Raw genomic sequence first — 24,045 nt, forward strand, 5'->3', positions numbered from 1 at the left:
TTATTAAATGCTTTGATTTTTTATATTATACTCTATTAACTTTTTTCTATTTTATTATTATGTTTAGTACAACTTGTACCTCAAATAAAAAAAACCTTTCTATTTTAAATTATTATAATATTTAATATTATTTATTTATATCGTAATTATTTGTTGAACAATTCGAAATACTTACTGTGATTAACGACACAAGAAAACATTAAATATGTCTCACGATGGTATTATTTTATTGGATGATTGTTGTTAATTAGCATTGTATAATGCCTACGCAAGTATGAAGAAGCATCACCAAACAAAACCAGTGGATTGATAAAATGGATGTTAAATCAATGAAAGAAGCAGAGAAGGCGCAGGTAGATATATGGCAGTACGTATTCGGCTTCACTCCAATGGCGGTTGTCAAATGCGCAATCGAGCTCCAAATAGCCGACGTCTTGGAGAGCCACGGCGGCGCCATGTCGCCGCTCGACCTCTCCTCCGCCGTGGCCTGCTCTCCCTCCGCGCTCCACCGCATCATGAGGTACTTGATCCACCGCGGCTTCTTCAAGCTGCAGGACTCCACAAACCAGTACGCCCACACTCCTCTCTCCCGCTTGCTTTTGAAAAACGAAGCGAATAGCATCGCTTCGTTTGTGTTGCTGGAGAGCAGCCCCGTGATGCTGGCTCCGTGGCACAAGCTGAGCTCGCGCGCCTCCGTCCTCGGAGGCTCGGCCTTTGAGGCCGCGCACGGAGGGGATGTGTGGGAGTACGCGGCCAAAAACCCGGCCCACAGCAAGCTCATCAACGATGCTATGGCCAGCCACGCTGGAATCGCTGTGTCCGAGATTTTGCAGCGTTACGGAGAGGTGTTTGAAGGGGTTGGCTGCTTGGTAGATGTTGGCGGCGGGGATGGAACTTCCCTCCGTCGTATCGTGGAGGCGTGTCCGTGGATCCACGGGATTAACTTTGATCTCCCCCATGTTGTCTCGTCCGCACCACCTCGACGAGGTGTGGAGCATGTTGGTGGGGACATGTTCAAACAAGTCCCCAAGGCAGATGCTGCTTTTATCATGGTACGTATAGTATCATTTTCTAGCTAATTATCTTAACTGCTTAGCAAATACTACTCTCATAAATCATTCATTTATATCAGTTGACATCACAAAACATACGTAAAGAGTTGCAGATATTGACTAAAATATATGTGGATGGTGTAATTGTAGTGGGTGTTGCATGATTGGAGCGATGAGGAGTGTGTGCAGATACTGAGGAGATGCGGAGAGGCGGTGGCGGAGGAGGGGGGGAAGGTGATAATAGCGGAGGCGGTGATCGTGGAAGGAGAAGAGGACAAGTACAGCGATGTTAGGCTGGCGCTGGACATGGTGATGTTGGCCCACACCGACAAAGGGAAAGAGAGGACCATGGAAGAATGGGATTTTGTGATTAAAGGAGCTGGTTTCAGGAGCTATACTGTCAAACATATTGCCTCCATTATTGCTGTTATCGAGGCCTATCCATGAAATTCTTTACATCTTTCATTTCTTTATTGTTTCCTATAATAATGCATTTTTAACTTATATGCGTTTCTTTATTGGTTGGTGTGAATGATCGATCATAGTAGTATGTATGATTTGAAGATCACTCATGTTCTATGTTTATTTTAATGATTCTGAATAGTCTATTTTTATTTCAGATCATTATCACGGATACAATTTATATTTTCTATAATGAGGTGGACTTATTTCATCCCTAGTTCATAGGCTCAATTATTTTCCATTTGGCCCAATTTTTTTTTACTCCAGTCCATAATAAAATTATCACAATTACCTTCCGATCTGTCTAAGGAAAATTGAATATTTGAAGAAGTCGTTTAACAATCAATAATACTACTATATTTGAATTGAAATTTATATGCATTACTTATTTTATTAGAAAAATATTTTGATTACTATAATTAAAATTTGCATTATTTTATTTTAACTATAAATTATTTTTGAAGTCAAGATCAGCCACTGTTTACAAGTAATCAGATTGTCAATCTTACACTCTTCCTAGTATATTTTTTCTAAATCGTTTTCTTTTGCTTTAATACTAAAATTTTGACTTCAAGCTGTCCAATCAAAAATTTAAATAAAAAATTTGGTGATACGTGAATAAATTACTTAGTATTTACTCATGACTCCCAAAATGATGATCATCATATAACACAAAAGTTCGCAATGGACAAATAGTCAACCTTTATGGATTCTTGATAGTATTCATTGCCCTGTTATTTGATGTTATAATAACAGTAATGATGATTTAATGATAGTAATAAAAGTAAAAGAAAAAAAGGCGACCAACTTAATTCCATGTTCAACAAATCAACTCAGAAAATTAAGACCAATCAACCAACACCACCTACAATGGCAGCGGCTGCCGCGATACTCTCCCTCTTCCTCGCGATCCTCCTCCTTCTTCCACTTTCCACCGCCGCCGCACCTTCCCCCTACCTCTCCCCAACGACACTTCTCCACAACTACCAAAGCATGCTAACAACTTTCAAAATTTTCATCTGCACCCCTTTCGAATTCCCCGACGCCCCCGCCTCTCTCTTCTACAATTCCCTCCTCCGCAGCCCCCTTCCTCACCCACAACTCCGAACAGGCTCACCTCTTCTTCGTCCCCTTCTCCCCCGACATCTCCACGCGCTCTATGGCGCGTGTCGTCAGAGAGCTCCGCACCGACTTTCCCTACTGGAACCGAACCCTAGGCGCCGATCATTTCTTCCTCTCCCCCGCCGGAATTGACTACTCATCCGACCGGAACATTCTCGAGCTCAAGAAGAATTCCATCCAAATTTCCGTTTTCCCCGTCGTCTCCGGCTATTTCATCCCGCACAAGGACATCACGGGGAAAATCGCATTTCTAGGCCAGTTGGCCTCAGAAATAACGGAAATGTAACTGTTTTGTTATCTGTTCCATATATGGGAAAAACGCCAACCGCATTGGTGTTTCTATAAGTAAAAACGCCAACAACAATGGCGGGTTTTAATTTAAAACGCCAACTACGTTGGCGTCTTTTAATTGCAACGTATTTTAGTCGTATTTTTTATAAATACAGTATTGAGTATAAAACGCCATTCGCATTGGCGTGTATAATATAAAACGCCTTTTTCGTTGGCGTGTTTATTCAAGTAGAAATGTCGGGTAGAATGTCGTTTTGATAAAATACGCCAACGTGGTCGGCATGTTTCAAAGAAGACGCCACTGTCATTGGCGGCTTTATACAGATCTGATATATCCCCTTCTCCTCCCCCAAATCGCAAAAAACTCAGCCCACACACTCTTATCCAAGGAAGATTGCTCCACGTGAATTCTTCCTCCATCCATCTATCGGTGCTATTTTCCCCCAAATTTGTATATTATTTTCGGTTAGTATGCTTATCTTTTACATTATTTGAGTAATTGTTGGATAGTTAGCTAGGATTTGTAATTGGTTGAGAATTGAGTTGAAATATTGTGCAGAATTATTATTGTGTCGAATTATTATTGTGCAGAATTATTATTGTGCAGAATTATTATTGTGTAGAATTATTATTTAGCATATTTGGCTCACTCTACATAATGATGAATGTAAAAATAATACATATTTATTTGTGTTTTACATTATTGCAGATAGTATGACGTGGTGTGTCAATTTATATTGGGATGGAAAGATAATTCCCGGAGCAGTTATTTCGTATGATCCTCCTTTTGCTAAAGGATTCATTATGTTGGATGAAACAATTTCGTACGATGAGCTTGTGGAAAAAATTTGTGAAAGGATGGAGATAATCATATATGAAAACAATATTCAAATAATATGGAAACGTACAATATGCTTTGGAGCCGGAGTCACGTTTGTAGGTGTTCTACTAGACGAAGTATGCGTGCAACTAATGTTTAGTGAGAGTATGGTTATTGGAGGTCTAATTGAATTATATGTTGAGTATTCGGCAATTACTCAACATCATAGTCATCATGTCATAAGTTATGATGTTGGTACGTCTACGAGAGCCCAAGAACCATATTTTGCTGCAACACAAGATTTTGAAGCTGGAGGCGTGCATTTAGGGGAAAGTGACAATTGTGATGCGGTTGAGGACGTAATAGGTCCTGATAAAGCCGACTTTCTTGATCCACAATCACCTTATTATTCTGAAGATTCCGACCCGGTTAGTACAGACTCAGATGATGATCCGTCGGATGATGAAAAAGATCCTAGCAATGTCGGTTTGCATACTAAATTTAGAACGAAGTTGGAATTGAAGGCAGCTGTGACTCATTGGCATTTGGAAAAAATCCGACAATATACAATTGCTGAAAGTAAAGGAAAGAGATAGCATGCAGTTTGTAAGTGGCCACAAGGAAATCCGAAGGATACCTCATTACCGAAATGTTTGTGGGAGTGCCGAGCAACACTGAGAAAGCATGATGAACACTGGCAAATTAGAGTGTTTAGAACGGCTCATACTTGCATGGAGGATCGTAACTATAATGGACACGCTAATCTTTCGTCGGGTATGATAGCGTTGAGTGTTCGACATCAGATAGAAAACGATCATTGCTACAAGGTAAAAGCAATTGTGGCGGATATTGAAAATAGATTTCATGTCAAAGTTAGTTACAAGAAAGCATGGTATGCTCGGAGGACATCGATTGAGCTTGTATACGGCGGATGGGAGTGGTCGTTCAAAGTGTTACCAGCTTATTTGAATGAAATGCAAAGACAAAATCCTGGCACAATTGTGGAATGGTTGCACGATGACATATTAAGCAATGGTATGAACAAGGTATTCAAGTACGTATTCTGGGCTTTTGGACCAGCTGTGGAGGCTTTTCAACTATGCAAACCAGTTTTAACGGTTGATGGAACTCATCTACGTGGACGATGTCGAGGTAAAATTCTTATTGCCGTTGGATTTGATGCTAATAAGAAATGTTTGCCTGTTGCATATGCCATTGTTGATGAGGAAACCAAAGAAAGTTGGAATTGGTTTATGGAACGCATTAGACTTCATGTAGCAAAACATGAAATATGTGTCATATCTGATAGGCATGTGGGAATCATAGATGCAATGAATTCTCCCATATGGAAAGAAGAACCCAATGTGGGTCATCACAGATTTTGCTTGGTACATGTTAGAAAGAATGTTTTGCAGAATCACAAAGGTATCATGGTCAAAAGACTTGTTTGGAAAATTGGTATTGCTACCAAGAAGCGCAAGTTTAAGATCAAACGTCGTTTACTTCGAAACGTCAACACCGAGGCTTTGCAGTACCTTGATGCCGTGGAGTTAGAAAAATGGAATCTGGCGTATGACAAACACAAAAGATGGGGTGAGGTGACCACTAATATGGTGGAATCTTACAACAATGTGTTGAGAGGCGCAAGACAACTCCCAATTAAAGCTTGCATTGATATGATATTATGGAGGACAATAGAATGGTTCAATGACCGGTCAGTTGCATCAACACAGTGTGCCACACCACTTACCCCGTGGGCGCATGAAAAGGTGTGCAAAAATGATGCAAAAGGTCAATTACATAATGTGAGAGCACCCAACACAATTGCAGGCCATTATGTGGTTCGAACAAAGCGTCGAATTGGTGGAAAGGACGCTAATAAGTGGAAGGTAAAGTACTTGGAGTCGCATTGCAAATGTCAAAAGTGGCAGATGTGGAGACTTCCATGTTCACATGCAGCGGCAGTTGCGCGGTTTAGAAACAACAACATGCTGTCGCTTGTTGATCCCGTATACCGCACAAGTGTTTGGGTACACCAATATTCTACGGTGTTCAATCCACCCAGACACCAAGATTATTGGCCCGTGCCTGAATGGACTTTGCAATGTTCACGAGCTCAGTTAATGCCTAAAAGTCGCGGTCGATACCGTACTACTAGGATTCCTAATCAGATGGATGTCCGTGAAGCTGACCAGCCACGAGCCCGACGCCGATGTAAACATTGTCGTCAACCAGGTCACGACAGGCGCAACTGCCCGAATGCTCTTTCAAGGATGGATACTCAGTTGGTAAATGATGTCGCTGACGATTTTATGCCTCCGCCTCTACCAAGATATGCAGTTCGAGGTCGTCATTCTGTCAGTCACACTGATGATGCCGATCACGATTTTATGCCTCCACCTCCACCAAGATCTGCAGTTCGAGGTCGTCATTCTGTCCGCCACACTGGTGGTACAGGCGAAATGCATAATATTTATACTCAATTCACAACACATTACAAACTCTAGCTAACTATCCACCACTTACTCTAATAATGTAAAAGGTAAGCATACTAACCGAAGAAAATAGATGAATTTGGGGATGAATAGCAACGATTGATGAATGTAGGCCGAAATCACGGAGAGGAGGGCGATTTCGAGGAGAGGAGGCGCGCAGCTTGGAGAAATCGCGAAGTGTGTGTATTGTGAGATTTTCGCGATTTGGGGGAGGCACGGCTGGTATATCAGCCTGTGAAAACACGCCACTCAGGTTGGCGTTTTTCGCGACTAGGTGAACACGCCACTTAGGTTGGCGTTTTTCGCAAAACAAGTAAACACACCACTCAGGTTGGCGTTTTTCGCGACTTCAGTAAACACGCTACTTGTGTTAGCGTCTTTCCTTAAGCACGCCAATTTGTTCGGCGTTTCTACAACAATACACACGCCAATTACAAAGGCGTTTTTTCAGGAATACACGCCAACCAAGTTGGCGTTTTTCAACGTAATTGCAATTGGAGAGAATACGCCCAAAATACGACACAAGTATAAAACGCCACCTACGTTGGCGTCTTTACGTGTAAACACGCCATTAATATTGGCGTTTTTACTTAAAGACACGCCAATTGCATTCGAGTTTTTTCCATATGTGGAATAGATAACAAAATGGGTACATTTACGTTATCTTTAACGTAAACTGCCCCAGAAACCCGATTTTTCCGACATCACGCTGCCTCCTTCCGTCGGATCGCCGCTCCACCTCTTTCACGGCGCGGAGAATTCCACGAATGCTTCGATTTTAGGCTACTTGCGATGGGACGGGACGGGACGACGGAGCTGAATTTGGTCAACGAGTTGAAATTGGATTCCGATTTTGTGATCGAGGAGATGAATAGACAATTGGAGTCCTCTCGGAGCTTCAGAGAGAGTAAATTCTGTTTATTTCTGTATCACGGGGAGGTGTCCGGGATAGTGGAGGCGATGGCGTCCGGCTGCGTGCCAGTGGTGATCGTGGACCGTCCGATTCAGGACTTGCCGTTGATGGATGTTTTGAAATGATCCGATCTCGCTCTAGTGGTGGCATTGCCGAGAGCGGCGATAAGGACTGAAGCAGATTTTATCGGAGGTAAGCGAGGAGAAGATAGCGGAGATGAGAGAAATGGTTGTGGCTGCGAGCAAGCATTTGGTGTGGAACGAGGAGGCGCAGGCGATGGATGCTTTCAACATGTTGATGTAAGCTGTGGCTGAGACGCCATGCGATTAGGTATGCGCAGAGATGATTTGATCGATCTAAGATCGTATAATTATTCATAGACTAGTTGTATTGTATCAATAATAATCCTTGATTATTCCCTTTCCCATCTCTTGTTTTTACTCGTGAAGATATACAGAATTTATTCAATAGTCCAATTAGTCATTAAAGGTTTGCTCTTTTCTGTGCTCAGAGCTTGTACATTGATATTATTATTCAAAGTTACATGAAATTGTGTGATCAAAACAGATTTCAAAGCAATCCTATATGCTCATATACATGAACACAAAATCACAGTATCTTTGGCAATGCCACTTATTATAAACACATACTGGATATATATGTAGCTAGTTGTCATGTTCCAGCTGACTAAAGCTGATCGGCGACACATAAGTTGAGCCGTTATAGAGTTCTTGAGCAGCGAGGTACGAGGCTTCCTGAGTTGGGTGGAACATGTCCCAGAACAGATACCTGTCGCGGTCTGAACAAAGCGTTGCTGATTTGTTGCAAGGCCCCTCAGCATTCAAAGTTCCATGCCCGCAGCATGCTTTATCCACTGTTCCGAATAGTGCTACAGTAGGAGCAATAGAAGATGTTAGACTTATCCTTAGTTCTTTCTTACTTTTATGCTTGTTTTTTAAATTTGAACATGGCGAGTATATGATGATTTCTTACAGAAATTTTTTGGCGCGTTAATGACATCAAGAGTCATATTGAATGAGTTCCCAAGAGAGTATTTCATTCCCGGAAGCTGTGAGCTGATGTTGAGTAAAAGGCCATCGAGGGCTAAGTGGAACGCCTGAGCAATATCATTCATTGGATGGAAGCAGTCGTTGGTGCCGGTGAAGTTCAATTGGATTAGTCTTGAAAATGGGCAGCAACCTATTGGTGGAACGCTTATGAACCCGAATTTTCTTGCTCCAAGTTGGTACAACGTCTAGCAGCACCCCAGTGAAATCAGTTTAAAGTGAAAACTGGTGGTTTGTATATATGGAGACTAATATGCCAAGAAACTTACAGTGATGTGTTGAGAATATGCTGATAGCATCATGAAGATGAAGCTGTCTGGAGGTGTCGCATCACTTCTGTTTAAATAACCAAAAATGTCATTGCTCCCGATACTGATGAAGAACAAAGACTTATTGAGCATTACTTCAGTCGCATTTTCGCCTTTCATGGCAGTGAAATTATTGCGCACTGTAGTGAACTGATTGATCTGTTCCGATAAGGGCACTGTCTGTTGATGTTTCAATGCAATGCGGGCATGAACAGAAAATATCAGAGATTGCAAAATTAGAACAGAATCCTCACAATCAAGCAAGTAAATGCTTACATTATTAATATTTGTTATGTCTAGGAGTCCAGCACCCCCAGAGGCAAAGTTTACGCCTTTGCAGAGTTTCTGCTGGAATCCAGATCCAAGCGTAAGAAGATACAGAAATGGAGGTGGGCTCATCTTCAACTGGAAAAGTTTTGCTGAGGCAGGCAATATTAACATAACACGAAATTTTGCATGCATTTATTCTGTACAAAAACTTAGTATATATAGATATCTACGTTTAAACTAACCGAGTTCATCAGCACTGTTGAAGCCATTGCTGAACCTCCCAGTTGCTTGGCACTTGGGGAAGTCAACACCGTTGTGGGGGAAATTTGCTCGTAACTTACTTGAAATATAATTATTAGTTCCAACATCAACTGTTGAATCACCAAGAATAAACACAAGTTTTTTGGTGGCATCAGCCAAATGAGGCATGAATATGGTACAGATGATCAGCAGGGACAAGCACATGGGCATGCTTATTGTGGCCATAACAGGACGAGGTTGAGTTGTAATCTTGCTTTATTTTTGATAAAACTTGTTTCTGTGTATGCTGACTAATTCTTGGCAGTATTTATAGGGCTTTGTGCTTAAATGTTTGGTGAGGCCTAAGGAGTTAAACTTCTCTCTAATACCAAAGAATGATTTGTTGGGCGGAGGGACCTATTAAGGTTTCTAGATTTTGAAGTTTCATCTGATTGTGACATTGCATGAGTGTCTGAATTAATTCACATTTTAATAGAGTTAGGGCTTTATAACAAGTGACTGTGACTACAATTAGAGTAACAGAATATAGATGATAAAACAAATGATATAATAGGATTTGATGTCTGATAAGGACAAAATTGCTGGTTACTGATTATAGTAGCTTAAGTTTGTGTGACAGTGATCTCCAATTTCATAACTGAAAAGATTAATGTTTTGGAACATATAGTTACTAATGTCCACTGGTAAATAGACGAGATTGTGCCATGGGTTAAACCTCATTTAACGTTGAAAACAAGAATATCTCCAAACCTGAAGCAGGGATATCCCCAAAATTGAGACGGTGAAAGCTCTTTTCGGAATATACTAGCGGCGAATCGTGTTTTACATTGCTAGGTAACTTACAGCTACTTCCTTGTTAAATCATTGATATCCATTATTTAATTCTCAATCTAACATACATAAGTCCAATAGGATACTCTGAAACATGAATCTATCATTTGTTCTTTTAAAAAGTAGTTTCCTTGGTTTACCAATTACAGCAGTAACTGGTATGTTCAGTTACTCGAATATGTATGACTAATTTGGTTGCATTTATATCTTCATAAACTGTTTAAGAAAATCTGAGTGACTTCTTTACACGCTGCAACTTATTCCTCATCTTCTGCTGATATGATAGGATTAGGACTCACACAGTTTGTTTGTGAGAGTTCCTTCACAAGTTAATATATAGCGCAGAGGCGAATCAAGAGATTGCATTTTTTTTCTGTTAATGAATAATCTTCGTTGATTGGATCTCAGATCTTCTATCATTTTTTTTTTCTGAACACATAAAGAGCAAACTACAGATAGGTTGCCACTTATAAACTTCATGACAAGTCACTAGATTGCTTCATTCTGAATCTATCTCACAACAGCGATCATAAATGTACTGGATGCCTGACTATTAAGACAAGAATGCATTGATGATTTCTATGACAATTTGTCATATTTTTATACAATTCCACTGTTGATCTTCGGTTCTTTGATCACAAGTTCATGCCTGCCAGGGTTGCTATTGTCCAGTTTCACTTGAAAAAATTAACTTAGTAATGGTCCCATATAGTGTGCTTCAGCTGCCAGATGGACAGCTTTCTCGAAGGTGGTATCATAATTCTTGTATGGTACATAAAGATACTCCGAGTGCGATATGATTGTTATATAAACTACTAGTAAATTGCAACTTAGGTTATTCTAATGTTGTACAAGCTCCATATAAGTTTGAGGTAACACAAATCATTGATCATCAAGTTTGCATGTTAGGACTATTGATTCATCTATGGAGCTTAATTTGTCAGTTATAAATTTGCTTCTACTGTCCATGTGTGGAATCAGAGCTAGCTGAACAGTAAAAATGGAAAACCTTTCAGGTTGCAGTAAGCATTCCTCATAATTGTTCTTTCTGTGTCAAATCCATGCTGGACTGCTAATTTTGAGTTCTAACGGACCAAAACTAATTGGTGATACATAAAATGGCCCAGATAAGAGTATTGCAACTGCTATAGAGGAGGCTAACTGTGTTGGGTGGTACATGTCCCAGAACAAATACTTCTGACGGCCAAGGAAACACAGCGCTGCTGAATTACAAGAGCCTTGTGCTTTCAACTTTCCATATCCGCAGCATGTTGATTCAACGTCATGAAATCCTGCAACAATTCGAAGAAACCAAAAGAGTAGTAGAACAGCTACAGCAAAAGCCATTTCCATTTCTTGGATGTATGATTGTACGCATTTTATTAAACTTTAGTAAAGTGTTGCTGATTTCTTACCTTAGGTTTTGCATTATTGATGGCATCATAAAGTAATTTCGTATGTGTTTCCAAGTGAGAGAGTACTTCATTCCTGGAAGCTGGGGCTGATATTAAGTATAAGGGTGTTGAGTGCTGAGTGGAATGCCAGAGCAAGATCGTTTATGGGAGGATTGCAACCAGTTGATGATAACAGATCATAATGATCTTACTGTGGAGTGATTTTACAAAGCAACTTGTATGATTCAATCGGCAGAAAGACTGCTCTTACTGTCACGTGCCTGAACTATGTTGCTATCAGAAGGGAAAACACATCATATTTTCCACCTTCGCTTGATGAGTAGCTGAAGATATCATTGCTCCCGATACTGATAAAGAAATCAGACTTATTTGAGCATTGCTTCAGTTTAAGGCGCTCCTATCATAGCAGTGAAATTACTGCGTAGTGAAGAACTGATTGATCTGTTTTGAATCTTTTGATAATGGCACAATAGTCTCTTGACAGTGTAACACAACGCAAGCAGAGAATGTAAGAAAGAACATAGGCCTTGGCATGTCATCAGCCAGTTGACGGACGAATTTGGCGTAGAGGATGAGCAGACACAGACAGAAAGAATGTATTACCATAGCAAAGGTCACAGGTTAGTTTACTAATTGATTTCTTAAGCTTTTTATAGTTCTGCAGAACTTACTGAAACTGATCCCAGGTTATAAACCTTAAACTTTTTCATGTGAGTCAGTATTAATCGACACTGGATTAAATAATTCACTAATCAACTAACCTTGTAACAAGGCAGTGATTAGGTGAAACTAGATGACAAAAACAGAAGCTCCTTTGACAAGGACAGAGTTGTTCCCAACTAGGTGTATTTGCTTGATTCATATGTGACAGAGATTTATGAAAGATATATATCTGTAGTACCCTTTTTGCAAGTATAGACAAGACGTGATCCTGAGGGCTGATCTAACGTTGGATATAAGAATATCCACATATATTGAGGTCAATAGTTACGCCCTATTGTTTAAGGAAGTGCTGATTCGGTGGAGGATATACGGTGAATCATGTTTAAAGTACAACTGCTTATTATCAGTAAATTAGTGGATAATCAACTTGTCCTTTCAATCACACAACTTAATGTAAATGTAAATGCTTTGGATCATGAGACACTGTTGAGAGAAGACACAAAAGCTGAAGAAAAGTAGAGTACAAATAACTGAAAAACAACTTACAATGGAAACTAACCAGGCAGAAGAGGAAATTCAGAAAAACAAATGGGATTGGAGGTTTCTAGTAACAGGTACGTTGTATGGATCAGTTCTTGACCTCATTTTCATTCTTCTTATGGTGTCCAGGTAACTTCTCCTTGATCTTGTCTATTATGCCCTTCTTCTGGTTATTCTCACATCCCAGCTCATGCTCTGTTGCAGGAGGAGTTTCTACGTCGCCATTCTTGTGCTGCCCAGGGAGTTTCTCTATCACCTTCTCCAGGAATCCCTTCTTCTCTTCGGGTTGCTCCACAGCAGCATTTCCTTCTTGGATGGGGACGTTGTCTTCTCCCTCTTTCTTGCCAGATAGTATATCCTTGATCTCCTCTTTCAACCCCTTCTTCTTCTTCCTCTCTCCGCCTTCTTCATCACTAGACTGAAAAACAAAGAAAAAACCAAATGCATGCATTCAGAAAAGACGCATTGTTAATGAAAGTATGTAGTGAGACTTACGCAGCTGGATTGGCTGTGAGTGCGTCGAAGCTCATCCATGAGCGTGTGCTTCTCCTCTTTGGGATCTGTCATTACAACATCTTTAGTCTTCTTCTCTCCCTTGTTTGTCAGAAAATCGAAACAACCATGGTCTTGGGTCTCCACCAGAGGAACTCCAGTGGGGGCTTGTGGGATCTTCGTCTGGTGCGCCATTGTAGTTAAAGTAGTAGTTTAAGCAAAAGTTGAAACAGTGTGGGGAGTGGAATAAGTGTAAGTGAGTTTCTGTTTATATAGTTGTAATGAGAGTATTTTGGATGAGAGAAACTACATCGGAGATTGGAACATAGATGCCTAATGTCGGACCTCGGATGGAGATAAATCGAATAGTCGGTTTGGATTTGCAAATATAGACTTGTTTTTATGGGATGAATAACAATGAAATGGATCTTAATCAGAAGCAGATTACCATTTCTTATTATTTACGATGAAATTGTTAGTAGCAGTTTCTCATGCAGTGGTCGTGACCAGGGAGAAGAATCTTTCTACCGACCATATTTTGAGTCAAACAAGAAAAAGTGCTTACTTTAAAATTGTGGATTCTACGAGGTTTCTGTCTGTAATGTATACTTGTGAGAAGCCACTGCGCATATGTGGCACCAAAAAGAAGGAAAAACAATAATATTTTCCAAACTTGAAAAGGGGGGTAATTTTAATTTGATGGTTGAGTAGAATATTTACTTTTTTACACGTAACACATTCATGAAACAAATGTTGATCAATATTTGTGTGTGAGAGAAATGTGCATGTTTGCTGTCTGCTGATACATTCAATTGGAGACAAAGCATTGAATTTTACCTTTTTCAGTTCTGGTATTTATGGCTGCAAGGCCATGTGCGGTTTGGGGAAAAAAAAGATGAGAGGTGGATTCTGTTGAGAATTTTGGGTTATTAGATTGCAGGAATTTATGAGAGCCATAAGAATGAAAAATCTGGACATGGTGAATCTTATTTATGGTGGTGGATGCATGATAGTTAGGATGCAATATCCTTAAATGAGTGGGGAAATTTGGCAGGTCAAAGACAAGGCAAGTTCAGGCCCAGCATCAGTTTAGAGAGGCTACCAAACAGGCAGGAATTTGTGGCTCAAACCACCAAAATTTGAATTGCTACTTTTGTTTTTTGTATACTCAAGCACAAACATGTGGCCGCACCTGCCTGGAGCTTACTATGGTGTTTCAGGATACAGAAAATATTTCTCATAACATGATCATATACTGCAATATTCTTGCGATCATGCCATGCCGGTTTTTTGCTTATATTATTACCATACTTGTAAGACTGGATTAATGGTAGAGACAAGGACTAAAAAATGTGTAGTTGCTAAGGAGTCGAGAAGGGTCTCTTTGTCTGTATTTAACCATCCATCTTGCCTTTTTCTTGCCCACATTGTGGACAGGATTAAGTAGTTGCGATAGCCAACTGGTACTAGTACATTATATAATCTGCTGGTTGAAGGATGACTCATTTCATATCATGTGCTAGTTGGTCACCTTTGTATATATGGTGTGCTTGAAGGATGTCTCATTTCATTATGTTATTTGGTTTGATAGCAGAAGTGGCCTGATTAGGTTGACTGTCAGCTCACTTCACTGCTCACCACAAAATAGAGAAACTCATGATTTATTTTCTTTATTTTTGGCAGAAAAACTTAGAAACTCACTGTACAGTAGATCAAGCTGGTTGTCTCCTTGAAGAAGCAGAAAGCATTATCTAATTTTTTACAGTCAAACATGAAATTCTTGGTATGTAGATTTCTGGATGTACACATTGAAGCTGATAGATTTACTCAAACTGCAAAGGCGAAGCCATTGCTCGTTGTGTGTTCAGTTTATATTGGCTAAACTCAGAAGAAGAAAAGAAACATAGAAGTACTATGCAGGTGCTGAATAAAGAAGATTCTTCCATCAACTTGACAATATGAATAAATATTACAACTACAAATCCAATGCCAGGGGCTCGCTACATATGCATAACCGCTCATTGATCTTGGAATGTTGTCTCATTTGTTCACAAATTTTGATGGTTTATTTTTGCAGGCAATCAATGAATGAGCATGTGGTGGTAAAGCTGGGATTGACGCAAACACGATGACGAGCAGCGGCTTCTGGCAAGGGACTCAAGCAAATCTCCAGCGCGGCCTTTGCGGATGAGGCAGATGGCATAGTCCATGAAGAACGAATCGCAAGGTAACACAATAGGGCCGTTACAGGGCAGGCCGTACTCCTCTTCAGACATCTCAAGCAGATGTCGGAACACAGGGTCGTTGAGATAGGCCAACGGCACCACAAAGCGCCTCTGGTCAGCAGTGTAGACTGCAAAGTGGCCCTTGTCCATGTATGAGGATGGCGCAACACAGCAGATGTCGCTGTTTCTTGGCTGCAAGACCCTCCTGCGGCGTGTGGCAGAGAGCTTGTGCCACTGGTGGATCATCTTGGAGAGGTTCTTGGCAATAATCATGGTAGGAGGAGTGAGTTTTGGAAGTTGGATAATGGTGCAGAGGAAGTGGGATTTTTATACGAGGGAAGGTGGAGACAGTTGATGCCTAAAATCAAGGGCTTCAGAGGCATGTGGCGTCGGTTTACATGGGACCTGGATTAGATAGAAACGTCTAATGCCAATGTATTTATGTAAAATGTGCACAGTAAGTTCCTACCTTCCAATTTGCTAATTTTCTTCACACTCAACTGCAAATTAATCACTCCACTCAGCATTTATCCTATTGGCTAACCTTATTTGAAATCAAACTAACACTACTACCAAAATCAGGCAATACTACAATAAAGATAAGAGTTGAAGAATCATGAAGCAGTACCAAGGTAATAGTAATTCATTAGACATGCTTGGGCTAAGTTTCAAAATTTTCCATCAAAACTATTATGGGCTAGTAGAGATATTCACAAGTCTATGCTTTTAATTATATGTAATGTAATGCAGAGTTAGCACATTTTTTATTCTTTAGAATTTTCATGCTGTCTCTAAAATAAAATCTCATGTTATGGGCTTTGATCCGTATATTAATTTTCTTTCGTCACTCAAATCGTTAATATTTTTAATCATTCGCTCTAGTGGATATATTAAATTATGGGTAAGCTATCGATCCACAGCCTCTTATTATATGGAGTATTATTTTCTGAATTAATTAAAATATAAATCTTAATATGCAAATAGAATAAAATCATGTACTATCGATCCTAAGCAGGCAAATTTGGTGATTAGGGTATCAGCATTTGTGAGCTACACTTGGTGATAACATTTACAGTCTCTTACCTCTAATTTCCACTTCAATGATAGCAAACATATGTGACGAAAGTAGATCACTGTATTTATAATCTGTACCTGCGCTTTGGTTTGGGCCTTTTGGGCTACTTGTTGCTTAAAAAAATGACCACCAACATAAACATAAAACACAATAATTTTAAGAGTAGGAAAGTCATGCAATCATTCATGTTTGTTTGTGTCTTCACTCACAACATGGGAGGTTCCATGAAATTCCTAAGAAATCTATTAGCTACAAGATACTAAGTTGTTATAATAATTACTTATTTCTCAAAGATTTCAGACTCCCAGAAATTGCACTAGTGACTATGTACATTTCCTTATTCTGTCTCCAATACCATTTTCCTTTTATTTTCATTGCTCAAGCAACGCTATTTTGTGAGAAACTGATTAACACCAAAATGCCTTCTAATTGCCCAAAAGTAGGGAAGATACCTTTGAGCCATGCGCATTATTTTTTTTTAATTAGGATTGATTAATTCGGATTTATTCCATTTATTTATGGTTTAAACTTAATTTCTTTATTTAGCTGGACTTAATAATTCATTATTGGCTAGAGTTTATAAACTGGAATAGATAATTAATTCTATATGTTAGTAATAAATTTAGTTTTGTGAACAAATGTTAAAATTGAGTAATGTATAGCTATGTCTATAACATTTAATTCAACAATAATGAGATAGCTAATTGATTAATCATGTAATGCTTCAGAATTTCGTTATTTTACACAAATAGATGCTGAGTCTTAATTGTTTAGAAATTTGTGTCTAAAATGACTAGAATTAAGAATTAATTACAATATTATTTTAGGATTTCGAAATTAGGATAAAAATAAAACTGCTATAGTAACTTAGTTTTTCAAAATTGGGGCGTTACAAAGGGTGGAAGTTGCAACACCGCCTTGAACATGAACTATTTCTCTTTCCACCAGTCACCACCCTGTTTTGTAATCGTTTTGTGTTATTGTTATGGAACTAGAGAAGTTGTAATAAAATGTAATTTGGGCTTCTTTCTATATATTTGGCAAGAAATACACAAGTATATAGTATCTTTCTGTATCTATATGAATCAATGAATTTTCTCATACAAGCAAGCAAAAAATGGATGTTAGTGACTAAGAATGTTTAGGAGGACAACTCTAGTTTTGATCAATCTTCTGAACAAGCATTCTAGCCCATCTTCCACCATCTGAATGCTGCATTCCATGCTTTTCAAAACATCATCAAATTTGACACCATCATCTCCATTGTGCATGAATGACATTAGGGCAGCATCCACCTTAGTAAATTCCGTTTCTTCGACTCTCCTCGACTCCATGATCTTGGCCACCAAAGACCCACAGCTGTGTGCCTTTGTCCCCATCATGTAGAAGAAGAGAGAGCTGATCATGCCTAAAATTGCTGATTTAGCATCCATCAGCAACTTCTCCACTGGCCTCATCTCGTATCCCTTTCCCAAATTTTGTTTCTTCCTCAAAAATGAGGCTTTTTGAACCATCTTTCTCAACTTCCTCCTTGATGAGAGATAGGCAGAGGCGGCCTCCGCGTGCGTTCTTCTCCTCACACCAGAGAGAAGCTCTTGCGCGTCTCTCTTTGCGACTGAGACGACATCTTTAGCAGCTGCGCAAGCATCCAGCAACATGATATACCCCTCCATCATTTCATCCACATATTTCTCTGGACATTCATGTGCAATGCTTCTTTGGATGTGAGGCAGCAGAAGCAAATCATCGATGCTCTCGTACAAATTTTGGAGACCCTTTATTCTGTCGGCCACAGAGGACAACGATGAAGGGGCCGACTCAGAGAGCAAACTCTCATCAACTTTGACTATGGCAGCTTCTTGTACTCCACAAGGAAAGCTACAAGAACGTGTATGTTGAAGGGCCATTTTAGCTTTCGATGAGGCTTTTGATTGTTTTCAAGAAGGGAGGTTCGTTTATATACTGCTCAAGAATCAAGTTGAGGAGAAAACATGTAGTATAAATTTCTCAGTGTCTGTACATTGTCTCCTACCTTCACAAAACAATTATGTTGTTTAAGCTTACTTAGATTTGGACAATAAACATGATTAAACAGTCATTATTTTTCTGCCTCATCAACAAAGAAAATGCCAGCCTTGCTTCTCTGCAGTTCGTTGGAGCTACATTTCATCAACTTCTACATAAAATATTTTCAAATTTAAGATTTCCATTTCCTAACTTAATTCGGATGTTGGATAATTGTACCAAATTTTGCACGTAAACCTCAAATTCTACCCCCAGAGATTTTGTGTTTCTCTTTTTTCATGCAATTTTAACAACTGGATTGACTTTTAATTTTGTCCTTTCTGCAGGATTCTATTAGGCCAACAATCTTGGAGATACTAATTATCTGCAGACAAAATTTGTCCCATCCATTAACAATAATGATGAATCGCTACTAATAAGATATGATATTAGAAAATGTTTCATTGGGAAATCTCAGAAAGTAATTGTAAAATAGGGTGGTAGGATCTGCATTATCTTTTAGATTATGCAGAGACGATGTCTGATTGTTGATGAGTATTTTATTTGCACGTATAGGAAAATTGTCAATAAAATCATAAAATTTGTCAAAGTTTTGGTTTGTCTTACACCTTCCACAATTGGAATGGGAAATCATTATTTGTTAAATTTCCACAACCATTTTTCCCACGGCATGCATGTATTAATTTCAATAACGTGACACTGTAATATTGATAATTTGGCTGACTAGTAGCCCAAACATGTACTAAATGTAAATGTGATGATTTAGATGACTAAACGATACTATCATTTTGATTTAAAGTTATTAAAACTTAAAGGATAATCCAAATCAAAGCTTATGTTGGATTTCAGAAATAACAACGTTAAACTCTCTCGTAATATTTACGTTGAATATAACCTTATAGTACAATAAACTGTACATTACCACAATACCATCTCAGTGATCTCATATATGGTGCAAAAATACTAAGAAGCCGAGTTGGCATGAATAACCATTGTATTGACAGAGCAACATGTACAAATATTATCAAATCAGGCAAACTATCTGAACAAGCACTTTAGCTCTCCTTAAAGATCTCTTTCGAAAGACTAATAAACTCTTCTCCTTGTACACTATTCTGCAATTCGAATTTTCTTGGAAAGTCACTAAGACTCACTCAGCCTAGTCCAACCAAAGAGGACAACAAAGAATTAAGCATGGAGATAGTGACTGATTCAGACAAATCTATTTCTTTTTATCTTAGTGGTGAGAATGCTAGTATTTTTTTTGTTTGTTAGAGTAGCAAGAAAGTTACTGTTGCTTCAGATTATAATTTTGGTGAGATTTATAGGGGTGAAGGAACCATGAACTCATATTAGAAAGAGAGGGTAATGTGATTATGATCTAGATTGTGGCGATGTTTGTGCAATGTTTCCCACCATTTGGACCAAGTTGCTGCACCTAATAGTAGTTTATAAGTGAGGAAAATGTCGAGGGGTATTAGTTAGCACACGAGTGCCATTTGTGTTGTGTCTTGTCTAGGAAGAAATTGTAATAATTGTATGTCATCCACATGAGCACCGCCAGCAAATATCAATGACAAATGAGTTGGAAGGAAAAAAAGTTGCAGTACTAAAATGTAAGTAGTGTTTTATTAGCATGATTTCACATGCAGAAGTACATTGAGTAGTCGCAGGCCAGGACAAAACCAAGTCTCCTTTTTCCATATAAAACAATTGTATAATAGGGGTGGTGAGATTAGCATCAAGCTCACGATCTTGCATAGCTGCACACGAATGGTTTCAACTTGTCCATTATCAGAAACGACAAATTTCCTGCCCAATTTTTTAATCCTTTTATACATACACACATTGGCATTGAAGTTAATCAGCTTGCTTGTTTTTCCTGAACAGGCAACTGGAATCTTGACAGCTCCTATTTCATTAAACTATTAGAGCACCCGCAACGCGTGCCGTTGCGGTGCCTTATTTCGTTCCGGAGGAACGGAACCGCGGCGGCACGCGTTGCAGCCGCCTGTGTCGTCGCCATTCCGTGCCGGTGCCGTTCCCGCGAGACGCGCCACGACACGTTCCGCCACGCGCCGAGGTGACGTGGCGGCCTCCCATTCGACGCGTGACGCCCACTCGCTGCCCCGCGAGTGGGCGTCGTCACGGTGACGCAATAATTCGATTTTTTTTTTAAAAAAAAATCGAATTTAATAAAAAAAATTTTTTGCAACGGTATTGTTACCGTTTTTTTTTGCCGGATGAAATTGAGCACATTTGGGCAAACTTTGACGGATGAAATTATTAAAATTATGTACTTTTATTTTTTTAGGATTTTAATTGTGTGCTTTTTATTTTTTTAAGTTTAAGTTGTAACTTTGTTTTAATGTTGTGTGTTTTTTAATAAAGTGTGTTTGTTTTTTATTAAAGTGTGTTTGTTTTAATTGAATTGAGTTGGAAATAAAAATAAAAAATGAAATTGAATGAATAGTAATTTAAGGCACGGTTAAGGAACGGTTAAGGAACGGAGGGTTGCAGGTTCCGTTCCTTAGTTAAGGAATGGAGTAAAAAAGTACAGTGGGGCCCGCAAATAGTAGTTTAAGGAACGGTTTAGGAACGGTATAGGAACAACGTTGTGGATGGCCTTAGAATCCACTCGTGTGGCGTGGTTTCCTTCCTCCATCTCACACCTTTCCTATTTACATCATTCAATTTAATTAACTACACCTCGTTTTTTCTTTGCACTCATCTGATATGAACTTTAACAACATCATGCCTACATATATATTTTTCCAATTTGTTTTAATAACCAAGTGCAACTTAGTTAGTAAGACGTTTTTACCCCACCTAATAGGTCCTATGTTTGAGTTACCACGGGCATAAATGACGAACCATTATTCAACTTTCCAAATTCAATTTGTAAACCGAGGTTTGATTATTCTTCATAATTTTATTTGATATGAACTCACCTTTGAGATCAGAGTTCCTCCATATTAGTCTTGTCATAAAAATATATTGCCTGTTTCCTTATGTTTTTCATCATTGGCACAATATCAGAAAGAAAATAAATGAGCAATGAGTTGGATCGTTTGAAATTCAGGCAAAAGTCAACGTAGATGAAATCTGTATACTTTCTTTTTTTTCCAGTAAATTGAATATACATATTGTTGATATACAAAATTTTCTAGTGGTTGAGAAAGTTTAGAAGTAACACTCTGGTTCTAATCAACTGTCTAAACAAGCACTCCAGCTCTTGCTCAACATTCTGAATGCTGGAATCCACCTCTTTAGATAGAGTCATGACCTCCTCAACTTGCACACCTTCTAAGCAGATTTGCAAGAGGGCTTCCATCTTCTCAAATTCATTAGCACCATGGAAATTGCTCTCTTTCTTGGAGTGCATCAGCTTGGCCACCAAGGACCACCCACTCTGCATCCTACCCCCAATCAAGTAGGCCAGCAGAGATTCAAGAGTGGCAACGGTGATCGACTCTGCATCGCTCAGCTTCTGCACGAGCTCCCACGCCTCGCTGCCCTTCTCCAAGGGTGCAACAATGGACTTGCTCCTGAAACTCTTCAAAGATTTCTGGATGATCTTCTTTGACTTCTTTGTGGAGCTGAGATAGCAGCGGATGCCATCGGCATCCTTCCTCCGCAGCGCAGAGAGCAGCTCTTGCACGTGCTGCTTTGTGCTGGAGATGAGATCTCTGGCTGTGGAGGAGGCATCCAAGAGCCTGACGTAGCCATCCAACACTTGGTGAATCCATTCGCAGCGGGAGATGATCTGTTGGATGTGAGGAAGCAGAAGCAAATCGTCGATGGAGGTGTACAAGTTTTTGAGGCCTTTGATGCTGCTCTCCATTGATGACAATGAGGAACAGGAGGCCTCGAAGCCGGAGACGTTGACATCAAGATGAGAGGATGATGATGATTTGGAAGGCAAGCTGAGAGAGCGGTTGTGGTGGAGGAACTTTGATCTCAAAGGTGAGAGTGCCATTTTGTTTTTTGTTTTTGTTTTTGTTTTTGTTTTTGATGATGATGAAGAAGGGGAAGAAGAGTGTGTTGTATATATATAGTGGTGGAGAGGGGGAATGTGATGGTGATCTGGATTGGCGAGTAATGTGGCGTGGTTTGTGCAATGTTTACAAGGGTTGAGACAAGAGGGCTATTTGGACATTTCTTAACTAATAAATTTGGGTGATCCACATTATTAGCAGGCACAGGCACAGCACACGCGCACGAGTGCCATTTGTTGTCTGCGAAGAAATTATTGCATTATAATTCTGACATCATTGACAGCTAACATGAATGAGCTGCCGTTGTTGTTTAACTCCTCTAATTGAAGTGAAAGAATATATGCATGAGAAGCTGCAGTTGAATCAGGGCTCTAGTGTTGAGTACATTCATGATGCCGAATTGCTCTTGGACGTTTTCGAGAATGATCGAACATAAACCAATTACCAATATCGAATCACCACTTGTTTATTAAATTCTCCAAAAGTTACCCACTAAAACTAACAATATGGCCTATGTATAGGCCATAAAAATCCTATTACTAATTCGAAACAAAAAAGATTAAATCTATTCCTTAATCCTTATCGACAACCGTGCTCTTGCCAACGAGCACGGTTGTGGGTTCGGCCCCACTTTTTCTGCATGCTCTTAGGCAAGAGCACAACACCCACAGCCGTGTTCTTCCGCAAGGACGAGCACAAAGGTCCCACTAAGTGTGCACAAACCGAACCGGACCGCCGGTTAACCGCCGGTTCATGAACCGAAACCAGGACCGGAACCGGCGGTTTGAACCGGCCGGCGGTTTCACGGTTCATAAGGGCCGGTTCAGGTTCGGCAATATATTGAACCGTGAACCGGCGGTTCGGTGGTTCGAACCGCCGGTTCAAAGGGTCAAATAGTGTTTCGTAGGTTAGGGGTTCGTAGGGTTCAAGTAGGGGTTTAGGATAGTCGGCGGTTTACAGTAGGAACCGGCGGTTTTCGGGTTGAACCGCCGGTTTGGGAGCCGGTTTTCGCCGGTTCCGGCAACTTTTTCAGAGGCTAGGTCGTAGATTCAGTGTTTAGGCTTGCAAAAACCGGTCAGAAACCGCCGATTTTCTGACGCAACCCGTGGACGAACCGCCAGTTTTGGCGGTAAACCGGCGGTTTTCGGCAGAATTCAAAATTTCAAAATTGTACAAATGGTCCGCCGGTGGTGGGTATGGCACCCTCCGTCGCCATTTGGTGACAAAGCATCCGGTAGAATGCGACACTACCTCTACCCAAAGCCAACTAAACTTCCAACCCGCCGGCTCGGGTTCGTCAGGTACGCCTCTATTTAAATATGAGAAAAAGAATTTTGATGATACAATGACTAGATGGGCGGCTATGAAGCATTTGCCCTTTAATATTTTTGATGACAAAAGTTTTGAGGTTACTATGCAAAGTGGTTTGAATGTAGCAATCAAAAGAATAGGTAGAATGACCGTGCAACGATCTACCGTTCGACAATGCTTGGAGAAAAAGGTAGAATTATCACGTTATTTAGTTAACTTGGGCCACAAGGTGAACATTTGCTCAGATGTTTGGACGGATTGTTTTAACCGTCATTCATACATGGGTATTACGGTTCACTTTGTGGACAATAGTTGGACTTTGAACAAGCGTTTAATTGGTTTTAGAGAATTTGAAACTCCACACACTGCACCCGAAATTGCTTCTTTGACTATACAAGTGTTAAACGTA

The 24,045-nt window shown here is 39.8% G+C and overlaps 6 protein-coding genes and 1 pseudogene across 7 annotated transcripts; 2 read left to right on the top strand and 5 right to left on the bottom strand.

The window, feature by feature from the left end:
• The first annotated feature begins 226 nt into the window (after window positions 1–226).
• LOC121764009 (acetylserotonin O-methyltransferase-like) lies at window positions 227–1,570 on the top strand. The gene is made up of 2 exons (XM_042160102.1): window positions 227–1,052; window positions 1,203–1,570. The coding sequence occupies exons 1-2, from the start codon at window positions 315–317 to the stop codon at window positions 1,497–1,499; spliced, it is 1,035 nt and encodes a 344-aa protein (XP_042016036.1). The 5' UTR covers window positions 227–314; the 3' UTR covers window positions 1,500–1,570.
• Window positions 1,571–6,020: 4,450 nt separating this feature from the next.
• Window positions 6,021–7,501, top strand: LOC121764350 (annotated as a pseudogene).
• Window positions 7,502–7,813: 312 nt separating this feature from the next.
• On the bottom strand, window positions 7,814–9,537 carry LOC121763967 (GDSL esterase/lipase At5g55050-like). Of its 2 annotated transcripts, XM_042160054.1 has the most exons (5): window positions 9,043–9,537; window positions 8,807–8,949; window positions 8,492–8,710; window positions 8,149–8,410; window positions 7,814–8,044 (listed from the first exon to the last, which is right to left on the bottom strand). In XM_042160054.1, exons 1-5 carry the CDS (start codon window positions 9,284–9,286, stop codon window positions 7,821–7,823), a joined length of 1,092 nt encoding a protein of 363 aa, XP_042015988.1. In that variant the 5' UTR covers window positions 9,287–9,537; the 3' UTR covers window positions 7,814–7,820. The 2 variants fall into 2 exon arrangements, with proteins under 2 accessions (XP_042015988.1, XP_042015987.1); XM_042160053.1 differs by having other exon boundaries at window positions 8,492–8,949.
• A 2,919-nt stretch (window positions 9,538–12,456) lies between these two features.
• Window positions 12,457–13,201, bottom strand: LOC121763933 (phosphoprotein ECPP44-like). Its single transcript, XM_042160023.1, has 2 exons — window positions 13,006–13,201; window positions 12,457–12,928 (listed from the first exon to the last, which is right to left on the bottom strand). The coding sequence occupies exons 1-2, from the start codon at window positions 13,195–13,197 to the stop codon at window positions 12,599–12,601; spliced, it is 522 nt and encodes a 173-aa protein (XP_042015957.1). The 5' UTR covers window positions 13,198–13,201; the 3' UTR covers window positions 12,457–12,598.
• A 1,876-nt stretch (window positions 13,202–15,077) lies between these two features.
• On the bottom strand, window positions 15,078–15,664 carry LOC121763935 (auxin-responsive protein SAUR68-like). Its single transcript, XM_042160024.1, has one exon. It carries the CDS (start codon window positions 15,498–15,500, stop codon window positions 15,084–15,086), a length of 417 nt encoding a protein of 138 aa, XP_042015958.1. The 5' UTR covers window positions 15,501–15,664; the 3' UTR covers window positions 15,078–15,083.
• Window positions 15,665–17,426: 1,762 nt separating this feature from the next.
• Window positions 17,427–18,209, bottom strand: LOC121764351. The gene has a single exon (XM_042160386.1). The coding sequence runs from the start codon at window positions 18,207–18,209 to the stop codon at window positions 17,427–17,429; it is 783 nt and encodes a 260-aa protein (XP_042016320.1).
• A 3,213-nt stretch (window positions 18,210–21,422) lies between these two features.
• On the bottom strand, window positions 21,423–22,335 carry LOC121763747. The gene has a single exon (XM_042159823.1). It carries the CDS (start codon window positions 22,304–22,306, stop codon window positions 21,494–21,496), a length of 813 nt encoding a protein of 270 aa, XP_042015757.1. The 5' UTR covers window positions 22,307–22,335; the 3' UTR covers window positions 21,423–21,493.
• Between the last annotated feature and the right edge of the window lie 1,710 nt (window positions 22,336–24,045).

Source organism: Salvia splendens, chromosome 14 (assembly GCF_004379255.2).
Source record: "Salvia splendens isolate huo1 chromosome 14, SspV2, whole genome shotgun sequence".
Taxonomy (NCBI): domain Eukaryota; kingdom Viridiplantae; phylum Streptophyta; class Magnoliopsida; order Lamiales; family Lamiaceae; genus Salvia; species Salvia splendens.